At 48.7% G+C, this 14,163-nt stretch overlaps 1 protein-coding gene across 2 annotated transcripts in view; it reads left to right on the top strand.

Moving 5' to 3' along the window:
* AXIN2 (axin 2) overlaps nt 1-7,657 on the top strand; it is a 29,623-nt gene extending 21,966 nt beyond the window's left edge. For both annotated transcript variants that reach the window (XM_080922669.1, XM_080922670.1), the window contains exons 7-11: nt 176-370; nt 649-879; nt 1,373-1,468; nt 2,796-2,963; nt 6,168-7,657. In XM_080922669.1, coding sequence (XP_080778795.1) covers nt 176-370; nt 649-879; nt 1,373-1,468; nt 2,796-2,963; nt 6,168-6,294 — 817 coding nt within the window. In that variant the 3' untranslated portion in view covers nt 6,295-7,657. The remainder of the gene's footprint in view (nt 1-175; nt 371-648; nt 880-1,372; nt 1,469-2,795; nt 2,964-6,167) is intronic.
* Nucleotides 7,658-14,163: the final 6,506 nt, after the last annotated feature.

A 14,163-nucleotide genomic window follows, 5' to 3' on the forward strand; every position in this document is an offset into this window, starting at 1 on the left:
CTTTTCTTCCAGCTTGAGTCCCTGAGCAGGTGTGGAGAGGGTGTGCGGAGGTTGCGGTACGGGGTGTGCTAGGTGCGGTGGAACTGCCCTCAGTCTACCCTCGTGGGATTGCTCAATTCCAAGAGTCCAGGAGTTTTAATGAGGTGTCTGGATCGGGTGTCCTTGTTCCCTGCAGTGGCAGCAGAGGCGGAACCTTGCCAAAACGAAGTGCGAAAGGCACAGAACCGGGTCTGGCACCGCCGGCCAGGGAAGGAGGGATGTCCAGTGCAGCGGGGGCCCCTCAGCTTCCTGGGGAAGAAGGAGACCGGTCACAGGATGTCTGGCAGTGGGTGCTGGAGAGTGAGCGTCAGAGCAAGTCCAAGCCCCATAGGTAAATACCACTCCCCAGGGCTCTGACACCGAGGCGGTGGGGATGGCTATTTCTGCCGTCTGTGGACAGCAAATGTGACTGCCCCTGCCATCTCAGTATTAGACATTGGGCTGAACAGACCACAAAAATGTCATGTTTTGGCAGCGCCCCCTGTTCGTGTTATGGTAGAGTTATTTTCTTCTCTCTCTCTCTGAGTAGAATAGACAAAGTTTCTATCGAAGTCACATTTTCCAGTTTTCCTAACCCAGTTTTTCTCCTACTCTTCCTGTCCTGTTCAGTGCCCAAAGCATAAGAAAGAGCTACCCACTGGAGTCTGCCCGTGCGTCCCCAAGCGAACGAGTCAGCCGGCACCATCTGTTGGGGGCCAGCGGACACCCCCGCTCCGTGGCCCGGGCTCACCCATTCACCCAGGACCCTGCAATGCCTCCCCTAACCCCACCCAACACTCTGGCACAGCTGGAGGAAGCCTGCCGCAGGCTGGCAGAGGTGTCAAAGCCCCAGAAGCAACGGTGAGTGGAAGGGTGGGAGGAGCTCAGGAAGGGGGTGGGTTTGGAGTTGGAGAAGGGAAGGCTGTGGTCTCTCAGACTCTCAGGGAGGAATTGCTTCTGGCTAAGTAAATTTCCTTTTCAGCCCCTGAAAGTTGTTCTCCTTGCTTCTTTCTGTTCATTTGTTAGAGTTCAGGCGTGGTATTCCCTCAAGTAGGTTGATTCCATGGTTTCATCGTAAATCCCATTCCTCACGTGTCCACACTCCACGTGAGGCATGCCAGTGGGCATACGTATAGCCATGACTGGGGAGAGTCAAGTCTTGAGCCCTTTGCCACACTAAGATGGCTCTGTTATAGGCTGTTCCAGAATGCCTGTGAGCACAAGGCCTTGTTGGGTCTCTGCAGGGAGAGAGGCTGGTTTGGGTCTACATCTGTTTAGGAGGCCAGAGTGGTTCTCCTCTGCTCCCCTGTTACCCCGAGGATGAGAACCAACCTCTTAAATTCTTCGCCCTCAGGTGCTGTGTGGCCAGTCAGCAGAGGGACAGGAACCACTCGGCCACTGGTCAGGCAGGAGCCACACCCTTCTCCAACCCAAGCCTGGCTCCCGAAGAGTGAGTGTCTCTCTGGCATTACTGGGACACTCGGAGTGGGTTTCAGGAAGTGTCACTGTCCGGAGTATTGTGTGTGTAATCCCATATTTGAACCAACCTTTGTATCCACGCTTAGTGATGAGCAATGCTAAAGACAAATGTTGCCATTAGTGAGGATCACGGGATGTCAGCTCCCAAGAATTAAGAGTCACAACACAGGGTTTCTGGGGGTCACAGTAGTCAAAAGTTAGGCATGAAGTCACTGTCGGAAAGGTAGAGAGGCTGAATCTGGATGCACGAGTTACTTTGTAGGACTTGGGAGCTAGCCAGGCTGGACAAGTGTTTGTATCACCCTCAAGCAGGGCAACGATTCTCTGCTTCCAGTGTTCCAGGTACCCCAGAATTCCACCTCCACCATCTGCTTGGAGAAAAAACCTTGTCTCAAACTGGGCCACGAGTGTTATTGAAAACCTGTACTGGGAGATGGGACTTTGAAACCTGTCCTTTCTACAGGATTTCAAATCTGTCAGTTTTAGAATGATCTAGCTGAAGTTTACTCAGCGTCATCATCCTGACCCGTGACTAATGTTTGAGATCCTGAATAAGGCACCTCCCTGGACCCTTTCCTTGTTTTAATTGGTTAACCTCAAGTCTGCCAGTTGTCAACACTGGTGGCTTTTATACAAGCCAGTCCAAACACAGACGAAATGGCACAGTTCAAATGGCAGTGAGTCGGGGCTGTATCTGAGTTGGCAGAATGCTTGCTCACCATCTCCCATGCAGCAAACCTTGAGCTAGCTCCCTGGTACCTCAGAAATGAAGGTGGAGGTGGGGTCAGGGACCCTCTGTAAGCCCCGTGTTTCCGAGGTGCAGGAAGGAGGTCATCTCTGACTAGACAAGTTTGGGGGGCCAGTCTGGGATGTGTGAGACAGGCCGCCCACCTGTAATGTGGTTCTGTGGGCGTGATGGGTAGCCCCCAAGGCATTTGAGCACACACTGTCCATGAGGAGCCTTTGCCCTGGGATTGCTCCCATGGTATTCCCTGGTCTCAGCCTCGTGCAGGCCCCGATACTGTCTCCTCTCTGGTCTTCATTGGTGAGCACTTTGTCGTGCTTGCTGGCCAGAAGGAGGCCCCTGAGCACCCCAGATTGAAGGGGTTGAGGGATATTGTATCAGTTTACAACCAGAAGATAACCACCGCTTCCCTGTGCTATGCAGAGCTCTTTGCAGGTTGCTCCCTCTGTCACCCGAGGCCCCAGGGCTCCTTTTTAGACCTCATGCTGTGTGGGTGTTGCTGTGTACCTGCTTTGTGATGCTGAGTTTGTGCCATCCTGATTTTCTTTTTCAGTCACAAAGAGCCAAAGAAACTGGCAAGTGTCCACCCACTCCAGGCCAACGAGCTGGTTGTCACCTACTTTTTCTGTGGAGAAGAAATTCCATACAGGAGGATGCTGAAGGCTCAGAGCTTGACTCTGGGCCACTTCAAGGAGCAGCTCAGCAAAAAGGGAAATTACAGGTAAGGGCCCCACCCGCCACTGCCTTGTCTGCTCTGGAGTTTGCTCAGAACTCAGCACCGTGGCCTCTGCAGGCCTCGGATGGATCGGAGACATGTTGTAGGGAAGCTTCCCGAGTGGGCTGCTGGGTCTAGGGTCTTCTTTTGCCTCTTCCCGCTCAGCTCTAACAAGAACAGAAATAGGGGAAAGCTGATGAGAGGGAATGGTTCTCTGGCAACCTAGCCAGGCCTTCTCTTCCAGGTGAACAAGACTGAGGACCAAAGAAAGACACAACCATTTGTTTATTTAACCACGAGAGCGGGGCTGGGCTCTGTGGTGAGGTAGTGTGCCTGAAGTTGGAGACTCCCTTATCTGTCTGGGGGTGGGTATTGATAAGGGAAAGTCCAGTCAGAGGTCATGTTGGAAGTTCAGAAAAGCAGAGACCAGGGCCGGGGAGTCACCAGCATCTCCTTTGCTCTGCCCTGGATTTGGCAGGTTACCTGTGGCAGCAGTGATTGTCAGTAACTAAGAAGGGGCTGAACCCGTGGGCTGTCAGGAGGTGAATAGGACTGGCCAGTCCCGAGTCGTCCCCCCCGCCCCCCGTCCTCCATCCTGGGCCTCACTGTCCTCTCCCTGATACCTGGCCTCCCTGAAAAGGCCAACATTGACCTTGTAAGGTCCTCGAGAGGACCCAAGAGCTAAGGATGAAGAGGGCCATTCCAGAAGCATTGGTTAGCCTTCTTACCAAGGCAGGGGATGGCTTTTGTTAGTTCACTTAGGACTTGGCCCTGCCTGGGAATGTAGTGTGTGCTCTCCCCATTTGTGTCTCAGGCACAGAGCACCAGGTCCGGACAGCGAGGCAAACAAGGAGGTGCCACTCTTTAGTTTCCTACCCAAGAAGTGTCCTTGCCCCACTTGACTATCCTAGGCTCTATGTAGAGGTGCAGTTCACGTGTATCTATCCCCAGAACCCAGATGTGGGGGGGGGGGGTCTGAGCGATGTTCAACCTTCAGAGTGGGCCCTGGCTCCTCAGTGAGGAAGCCTGCTTGAAAGATGCTGGGTTGGCCCATCTTTCCTACTGGGCCCTGTGTGACCACACATTTTGTCATGGAGTTCTTTTGGTGGCACCAACAGCGACCTTTTGTGGGGAGAAGGACCAAGACCCTGCAGGTGTCAGCTCTCTGGGGTGGCAGGCGTGTAGCTGGCCACAAATCATTCTCTGTTGAAGAGGCCATTCTGAAAGTTATCAAAGGGGCTGGGGAACAGGCCCGGCTGCTGCCTTTAATCGTGACAGAGACACAGGTGAAGCTAATTACATGAGTATGCCCCTCCAGGGATTTTTTGATCTTGGCTTGGCCCAACTTTGAGGAGAACCGCAGGTGACCTTCAGGGAGCGAAAGTGTCATAGCACACTATGTAGGGGCCTACAGGGAAGGGCCTCATTCAGCCACTCTGGCCACATCTGGCTCTGATTTTTTTCCCCCTAAGGCACATTTAATAAGCCTGGCTTTGAAGCTCTGGCCTCCCCTTTAATGCACAAAAACTTGCACAAATGGTCCCCTCTCAAATTCTTTCCTGATTGGATCAGGCTGTGGGAAGGCCCTCCCACCCTCCTTATCTCTGAAGATGGGTTTGGCGTCCTCCTAGAGATGGGAGTTGGGTCATGAGACTACTGTGTCTTCTCCCTTCCCTCAAACCAGGGCCTTGTCCCCCAACTTTGTACCCCCAGACACCACCCTAATGAAAAATACCCCTGTGAGGCTGGGGCTCTGGAGCTGGGACCTGGGCCGTGTTGAGTAATCTCACCATGGCACAAGTTCAGAAAGCAAACAGTCTCTCCAGACATGCCAGACGCTGTCGGTGCCAGATGTCAGAAAGAGGCAGAGTTTGCCACATGAAGCCTGGTGCTGTGGAAAACCCAGTTCTCGGAGAAAATGAGGGCGAGGCAGTGTGTTTGAAGTCCTGGGGGTGGGGGATGTCGCCTCTGTCCCTGCTGGAAGAGGTTGCAGTTGTGGAAAAGGTCAATGTGTGTTTGTCCAGAGGTGCCATGAAAGCCAGTCCAGTTTGGTGACCGTCACTGGTCTCGGAGTTGGGGCCCTCAGTATTGCTGTTCCTGTTCTTTTATTTGGAAAAAGGAGCCCCTTGCTTTTCTGGTTCTCCCTTCTTCCCTACCCGCTTTCTCTCCTCTCAGACTTCCCTAAGCGTGCTGTCCCCCATAAATGGCTGGCTGTCCCTAGACAGCTGCTCAGCCATAGAGGCCCTGACTGGGCCCCTCCTCTAACTCAGCCTTTGTCCAGTTCACCTGCTCCAGAAGAGCACAGCACTGCTCTCCCCAGGGACGGGCTAATTGTTCTTGTTTGCAAGACAAAGAACAGAAATGAATCCTCAGCCCTAAACGTGGGATGGGATTTTATGTTTTAGTGGCTCTGTGGTTCCATGAGGTGGTGACTCCCTGGGAGTGGCCTTTACAGGCTGGAAGGGATAGTTCACAGGGAGAGCTTGATCCACTCAAGAGGGTTCCCGCTTGCTAGGTTGAGGCTTTGTTCTCAGTCCTCTGAAAGGCGTGGGGTAGACCTGGCTCGGGACCCCGTGCAGAGTGTGAGGGTGTGAGGGGCTGTTGTTTTTGTATGTACCGACAGGCGGTCCTTGAAGGAGAGGAAAGTTGGAGAGGGAGAGGAGAAGCGTTTAATTAAAGGCAGGAGGGGAAGGAAAGGTAGGGGGAGTGGAGGCAGGGATCTAGGGACAGAAAGGGAGGGTTTGATGCCCGCTCCACACCGGTGGGCCCTGACACTGGCCCCCCCCACCTCCTCTTGGGTTGGGCCAAAGACTATTGGCACTCAGGGCGAGTGGTGTCTGCACTTATCAGTCGGAGACAGTCAGCCTTCTGCAGGCCGAGCAGAGTCCTAGGTCCCTGAAAGATCTCCCTGCCCTACCTCACCATCAGTAATGAAGCCTGGGCCTTTGTTCTTCCCATTCTCCTCCCTCAGAAAGGTGGGGAGGAAAGTATTCTTGTCACCAGGTATAGGCTGCTCCCCAAGAGAAAGAGAATCTGGCCTTCCTGCCCCCAGAGTGCCTCTGCCTGCTCCGTCTGGCCAGGAGGGCTGCCCTTGTTAATCTGGAGTAGCCCATGGTTTTGAGGGACACCTGTAAGCAAGGATGCCCAGCTTGGTTCTTCTGCACTGGCAAGAAGATGCCATCTCAACAGGCTTTCCTGTCTCCTCTTAAGGTATTACTTCAAGAAGGCGAGTGACGAGTTTGCCTGTGGAGCAGTTTTTGAGGAGATCTGGGATGATGAGACGGTGCTCCCCATGTACGAAGGCAGGATCCTGGGCAAAGTGGAGAGGATCGACTGAGCCTCAGCCCCGGCAGGCACCTCAGCGTGCACCTCGGCGTGCACCTCGGAGCCGAAGCACAGAGACCCGTCTCAGGCCCACACAGCAGCCAGGAAATATTTTGAAGGAAAATGAAACCAATTAAGAAGACAAAGCCTAGGGAGGGACTGGCCCCTGGGCCTTCAGGAGGGCAGGGGGGGTGGCTGATTCTCAGTCTCCATGAGCTGGGTACTGAGATCAGAAAAACCTGAACTATTTATTCAAAACATGACCACTCTGGGCTATAGAAGATACTGAGTGTGTTTGAGAGACTGTCATACATAATAGATGACTTCCTAGGGTTCTGAGACTCATAGATTAAGAGGAAACTGTATAGCTTGCCCGAACAGGAGTCCTTACTGATATTTATTGAACAGTCGATTCCCCTACCTACCCCACCCCAACCCCCAACCCTCACCCCCCCAACCCCCGTTTATGCTGCTTTTAACTTGGAAGTGGGAGAGAGAAGTTTGGATTGCTGTCTACGCGTAGGAGCCAAGCTGGGAATGCATTCATCATTTCTTCGTTAACAGAGGAGTCTGCTGTGCATGGCATATCTCCAAGTGAAGACAGGTTTCTTTAAAAAAAAAAAGAAAGAAAGAAAAATGGTGCCCACCCATCGACACATTCGGAAATCGGTCACCCCAGCCCCAACCCCACCATGCTGCTCTGCTTGTCTGTCCTGAGGGTTGGTTGTGACAGCATCTTCACCACTTTGGGAATGTCGTGTTGGGTGGGAACCATCCAGAGTTTGGGGCGTGGGGGAGCCTTCACCCCGGAACCAGAGTCTACACCAACTGTAGCTTCCCCTCACTGAGTCCTGGAACCCGTCGTGGCCCTTGTGGTTCAAGCTCCTGCCTCTTTACGAAGCGAGGGTTCCACATTCTCTTTTAAAATTCGGCCAACAGGAATGTACCCTTGCCCACCTGACCCCGCGAGGACACGGGCACCTAGCAGCACCTCCCCTCCGTCACCTTCCCCTTGGCGCCCGCTTGGGTTTGTGTTAAGTTAATGTATGTCCTGTCTGCCAGCGTTCCCTGTACTATAGGCCCGTGTATAGTGTAGGGCAGAATGTTAACCCACTGGCTAGTGCTTGACTTGGGAATCAGTACAGTACCTGTACAGGCACGGGGACCCGCTCCGTGCGCCGCCCTATATTCAGGGCTCGAGCTCTCCCTTGGTTTTTGAAAGGGGTTTATGTATAAATATATTTTATGCCTTTTTATTACAAGTCTTGTTACTCAATGACTTTTGTCATGGCATTTTGTTCTACTTAGACTGTAAATTATGCATTATAAAGAGTTCATTTAAGGAAAATTACTTGGTACAATAATTATTGTAATTAAGAGATGTAGCCTTTATTAAAATTTTATATTTTTCAAAATGTCGGCCTCATCTTTGGATTCCCCAGGGTGGGAGCGGGACCAGGGAGCCCATTCTGTACGGGAATGTCTGGACGTAGCTCTCCCTTGCTGAAGTGTGGTTCAGAGGCACCCGGAGCCTGCATCGCAGCATTGAACCTGGCTGAGGTTGTCTTCTCGTGGGGCAGTGTTAGAGCTTTGCCTCACTGAGCCCCGCGTGTCACCCACCTGGCAGAACCGTCTTCTCAGTGTTGGGTGAAAAGCCTCTGGTAGTGGGTTTGTAGTCAAGGGATGGCCATCCACCCTCTCTGTCCAGGGATTGGATGAGTTCAGGTCATCTACAGGCACCATCTAGGTTTTGGGCAGGTCAAGCATTGGCAACAAATCTTAGGTTCACGGTGGGAGGGAGACGAGAAGAGCTTGCCATTGGTGGACAGGTGTGTATTACATGACCTTAGATATTGGGTAGCCTCTGTTCACACGCAGCTCGGAAAGCCAGGCAGAGGCATTGGACAGTCCACTTGATGTCTGACATAGTGAACTTTTAAGAAGTCTAATGGGCTGGAGTGTAGCTCTAGCTCATTGCAGAAGCCTTGTTAGGCATGAATAGGCCCTGGGTTCCATCCTCAGCACCAGATGGGGCATGAATCTCATGGCTCTTGGTTCTTCTTGGCTTCCTGTTGTTTTTTCATGCCATTAGATTTAGGAGTAGGTCACATTGGACTTTGGTCCTTCTTGACGTAACTATGGTTCTGAATGATGGATGAAGATGGGTCTGATGGATGAAGATGGGTCTGATGGATGAAGATGGGTCTGATGGATGAAGATGGGTCTGATGGATGAAGATGGGTCTGATGGATGAAGATGGGTCCTTGCTGTGTAGGTGTAGGTTGGGCAGGTGTGATGCTCCCAGTGGAGGTTAGAGGAGCAAGGATCCTGGATCTTTCTAAGAAGGTGTGAGAGGCTCTGTATTCCAGAGCCAGGATATCTGGCTGTGCTTGGTAGGCATGGAGGTTTATGTATGGTCCTTTCTCTTCATCTTCAAGCTTTGAATTCAGCCATTGAAGAGAAGGAGGAGGCAAAAAGGGCTTAAGACCCAGGTTTGAGTCTCAACACCACTACCTTCTGGTGTAGTGACCTTGCCTGGCTCCCATTGCATTCAAGGAATATAGTTGGGGTAGTTGGTCAGTCAGGTTTCTGCTTCCTTGCTCTTAAGTTTTATTATGGTAAGAACTTTAACAATACACAGCCTCGAATTTTTAAGTGCACAAGGTTACTAAGCATATTAGTGGCCATATTGTACAATTAGAATTTGTGTGTGTGTGTGTGTGTGTGTTGTATCTGTACTTGTGTGTGCAGAGTTGTACCTGCCCATGGAGGCCAGAGATGATTCCTTACTGGACTTGGAGCTTTGTTGGCAACCAGCAAGTCCCAGTGATCCTCCTGCCTCCATCCCTCACAGTGTTAGGGTTACAGATATGTGTGTACATACTTGGCTTTCTAACTGGTTGCTGAGATCTGAACTAAAGTTTTCAGGTTATACAGCAAGAGCTTTGACTCCCTGAGCCCGGAAATTCCTCACCCTGCATAATCAAGGCTTCGTGATTCCTGGACACCAAATCATTTGCCTTCCTCCAACCACAACAACTACTGTGTTACTCTGACTGTTCTCTAGATCATTTTATCTGTGTGAGGATGTATATGCACCATATGCATGCCTGGTGCCGAGAGGTCAGAAGAGGGTATCAGATCTTCTAGGACTGGAGATACGGATGGTTGTGAACCACTATGTGGATGCTGGGAACCATTTGTGGGTCCTTTGTAAGAGTGACAGATGCCCTTAGGCATTGAGCCACCATCTCTCCAGCTTCTCTATGATTATTGTAAAAACTTCTAAGTGGAGTCACACAAACCATATTTATTCTGTGACTAAACTGCTTGGCATGTGGTCCCTGAGGCTTATCCGTGTCACACGCCTCATTTTTCATTGCTGAGCAGTATTCCCTTGTACACACATACCACATTTTCTCTAGTTTGTCATGCAACAGTGGCCATTTAGGCTAAACTCACATCCTGGCTCTTGTAATCAGTGCAACTCATTGAGATCTTGATTTTAATACCTTTTGATATAAATCTTCAAAAGTGAACATTGCTTTTTTTTTTTTTTTAAAGAAATTCCCATGCTGTTTTTTTCCAAAGTGGTTCTACCATTTGCTCACCAACACTTGCCGTTAATTCATTTGTGCATATGTGTGTGTGTGTGCTTGCATGTGTGTATCTGTGTGTATGCATGTGTATGATACACAATTGTGAGTGTGGCACGTGTGTTGTGATAACTGGGAGGACTGTGTGAGTGTGTGTGCATCTGTGCCTGCGCACACATATGTGTGTGTGCCCACATTCGTGGGCATGTCTGTGCACATTCGTGTGTGTGGTATGCATGTGTATGTGTGGCATATATACCATAATGAGTGAGGGACAGTGTGTGTGTGTGTGTGTGTGTATGTGTGTGTATGTGTGTGTGTGTGTGTGTGTGTGTGACATGTGCCATGACGAGGGAGAGGAGAACTTTTGGAAGTCAAGTCCCCTCTTCCAGCCATTATGAGGCAGGGTCTCCTTTGTAGCTTCCATGTGGCACACTCCGGGCTGACTGGCCTTTAGGCTTCCAGACATCTCTGTGACCATCTCCCATCTCCTTAGGAAAGCTGCCACTACAGAGACAGTGCTCCTGCCCCCAGCCTTGTTTGTTTGTTGAGACAGGGCCTCACTGTGTAGTCTCAGCTGTCCTGGAACTCACTGTGTAGACCAGGCTGGCCTTGAACTCACAGAGCTTTACCTGCATCTGTCTCCCCAGCGCTAAGATTAACAGTGTGTGCCATTACATCTGGCACACCCAGCTTTTTAATGCAAGTTCTGGGGACAGAACTCAGGTCATCTTGAGTACACACTGGACATCTCCATAGCTCTTTCTGACTTCTGGCAGCCACCCCAGCAGGTGTGAGAAAACAGCCTCATTTGCATTTCCCTGAAGTTTGTTGGTATCACTCTATCCTATTCCTATTGGCTCTTTCTACGTCTTTAGCAAAAATCTCTTTACGTCTTTAGAACAATTTTATTTGAAAATTTCTTTATTATTTTTATATACGTGTGTGTTTTGCCTGCATGTATGCATGTGTGGAATGTATGTACCTCTGCTGGTGGGAAAAGACATTGGATGCCCAGGAATCACATACAGTTAAGAACCACTATGTTCTATGGGAGCCTAAAGGAGGGGCCTTCCAGGTCGGTTCCAGCTTGACTCCTCCAAGTCTTATATTCAAAGTGTGTGGTGTTTTCAGCAATGGCTACACCTTCATGCTATGGGAGACAGCCAAGGGCAATGGCAGTAGCCTGTCTTGGTTTTAGGGGGCCCTTGAACCATCTCACCCCAACCAACAAGTCAAAGGGAGGCTTGACATGACTGCCATTGGATGTTCTATTAGTCTGTGGCTCTTGTGGGAAGTTTTATCACTGTGGTGCAGCTCTATTCAAATGGTGTATATGTGTATTTATATACACATGTACTTTTAAGAGGAAGCTTATAAAAGGATGTTTCCTTATAGCCTTTGAACATCCATAATGTTTCTTTTCCCCAAAATTCCACCCGAAAACTTCTAGAAATGACCACACTTTCAGCTATGCTGCAAGAGACAAACTTTAAAACAAACAAGCATTTCTGAGTACCAGTGACAAGCAGGCTGAGGAAGAATCATGGGCGCACTCCCATTCACAATAGCCTGGTATATATTATATATAATATATATTATAGTATTATAAATATGATATGATATATGTCAATTATATAATATTAGATAACATTAATTATATTAATAATATTTATTATGGTATATTATTTATTACATCATAATTATACTATTAATGCTATAAGATGTAATATATATAAGACATGTAATGAATAATATAAATATACTAATATAAGTATAATGATATAAATGTAGTATAAATAAATGAATAATATAAATATAAATATGAATAAGCCTAACTGAGGAGGTAAAGGAGCTCTACAATGAAAATTTAGATCTTGGAAGAAAGAGACTGAAGAGACTTGTAAGTGGAAAGACCTTCCATTAATTGGTAAAATTAATAGTGTAAATATGATCATTTTACAAAAAGCAATTTACAGAATTAATGCAGTCCCAAACCAAAATTCTTACGACATTCCTCACAGAAGTGGAAAAACACATCCTAAAGTTCATACGGAAGTACAAAGATCTCAGACAGCCAAAACAATTCAGAGCAAAGAGCGCAGTCCCAGAGAGATTACCACACCGGATTTCAAGCTATATCCCTGAGCTACAGTGACTAAAACAGTATGGCGCTGTTATGAAAACGGATATATAAATCAGTGGGAGACAGAGGCATCATAAATGCATGGCACTACAGTCTTCAGATCTTTGACAAAGATACCAGACAGCATCCTCAGCAATCGGTGCAGGGGAACTGGGCGTAGATGTGTAGAAGAATGAAATTAGACCCAGATCTATATCATCTTGCATAAAACCCTAACTCCAAAGGCCTCATTCTGAGACCGGAAACAAAGAGAAACTAAAAGAAACATACACAACACGCCTATGGACTTAGGAATTCAGGCCAACAGTTGACAGATGGGTTGCACAAAACTAAAAAGCTTTTGTACATCCCAGAATGAGATCAGTCGAACGAAGAGAGAGCCCGCAGAGTAGGGGAGGGCTTTTTCCAGCTATGTATTCAGTATAGGACTCATAGCAAAGACCATAAACAAACAAACAAATAAACAAGGTCAAGGAAAGGGACTCAATCTGAAGAATGGGCTAAAGACCTGAATAGAGAAATCCCCAAAGAAGTAGCACACATGGTTAAGCATCACCATAATACTGCCCAGGTTCTTAGTGATTAGGGGGGAGGCAAAACTGAAACAACTGAGTTTTTATCTTATCAGTGTTGCAGTGATAAAGATCAACATAACCATGGACAGCAGCTGGAGGAGACGGAGGGACAATGGATACCTCACTCTCTGGTGGGGTTGGGAACCTGTGCAGCCAGTTTGAAAATCAGTGTGAAGTAATGCATGAAAAGCTAAAGCAGACCTGCCCGCCCTGTGACCCAGCTGTACCATTCCTAGTCAGATGTCCAAAGGACCGGACACCCTACTCAACATCAACAGATGCTGGCTCAGCCGTGCTCACTGATGCTCACAATAGCTAGGAAATGGAAACAAAAATACAGGTGTGGCCTCTGGACGCCTTAGAGTACAGACGGAGAAGATGGAAAACCTTGCAGACGAGCGGATGCAACTAGGAAAGACTGTACTGAGTGAGCTAACACAGACACACAAAGGCAAACTCCACAGGTCCTCTCTTGTTTGTAGATCCTGGTTCTGAACTGTTATGTGTAATTATATGACCCGTAGTAACCATAAAAGCTAGGGAAAGAGAAAGTGACCGTGTGTGTGTGTGTGTGTGTGTGTGTGTGTGTGTGTGTGTGCATACATACGGCAGAACATGGATGCTATGAAGTTGGGGGGGAGGAACAGATAGAGCTTTCTTAACCTCCACCCTGCATATTTTAATGTGTGACTACATTGTAATTACTTGATTGCTTACTAATGCACTCACACGGCAGGAAGTAAGCTTCACTAGTGTATATGTAACACCTGACACAGCACTTATTCACGGGCGCTTATACAGTTCACGCTGATGAAATGGGCACAAAGCAAATTGTTGACGGTCATAGCACCTTGCCATTGTCCTTTTGGATTAAACACATACCATATGCGCGGATCGTTTTGTAACATGGTGTTTTCATTCAGTAAGGTTGTTGGGCGTGTTTCCATAGCAACAGGAACCTTTCTGGATCGCTCACAGGAAAAATTAAGTGTATTTATTTCCTCGTTTCTGACGGGACATTAATGCAGTTCCTAGTTTTTGTGACTCCGAGTATAACAGTATAACTAAATTGCGCAGTATAACTAGATCTTCCTAAACTTCACCGGGACTCCTACCTCAGTCACTGCTCCATGCTCTCTGACACTGAAGGTTTCCCACGTAGAATTGTCAAACTGAAGGTCTTTTGAGGACTTTGGCCACATCCTGCCAAGCTGTCTGAGGTGGTGACTTTTGAATCTCCTGTCTCGCACAGAGTTGACCCTTAACCTGATTTTTGCCATTGGTCAGAGTCTCCAGCCTGACAGTCAGGGTTATGCACTGTGGGCCAAGCTCCGTTCTGTGGTCATAGACTGACAGTGGCTTTCTACCCAAGGACCCTCTCATACCCTAAGATGTTGTAGGTCAAGAATGCATTTAAGGCACCTCATCTTTTGGCCTTGTGCTCTCTAGGGGTCCAGTGCTCCCTCTGCGCCTGTATGGCTGGTTGAGAACTGTGAGTCTGTGTCACCAGCCCAGAAAAACACAAGTCAGAAATATGAAACAGTTTTTACTGATTGTGGACACAC

Source organism: Micromys minutus (genome assembly GCF_963924665.1).
Source record: "Micromys minutus genome assembly, chromosome: 10".
NCBI classification, from domain to species: Eukaryota; Metazoa; Chordata; class Mammalia; order Rodentia; family Muridae; genus Micromys; species Micromys minutus.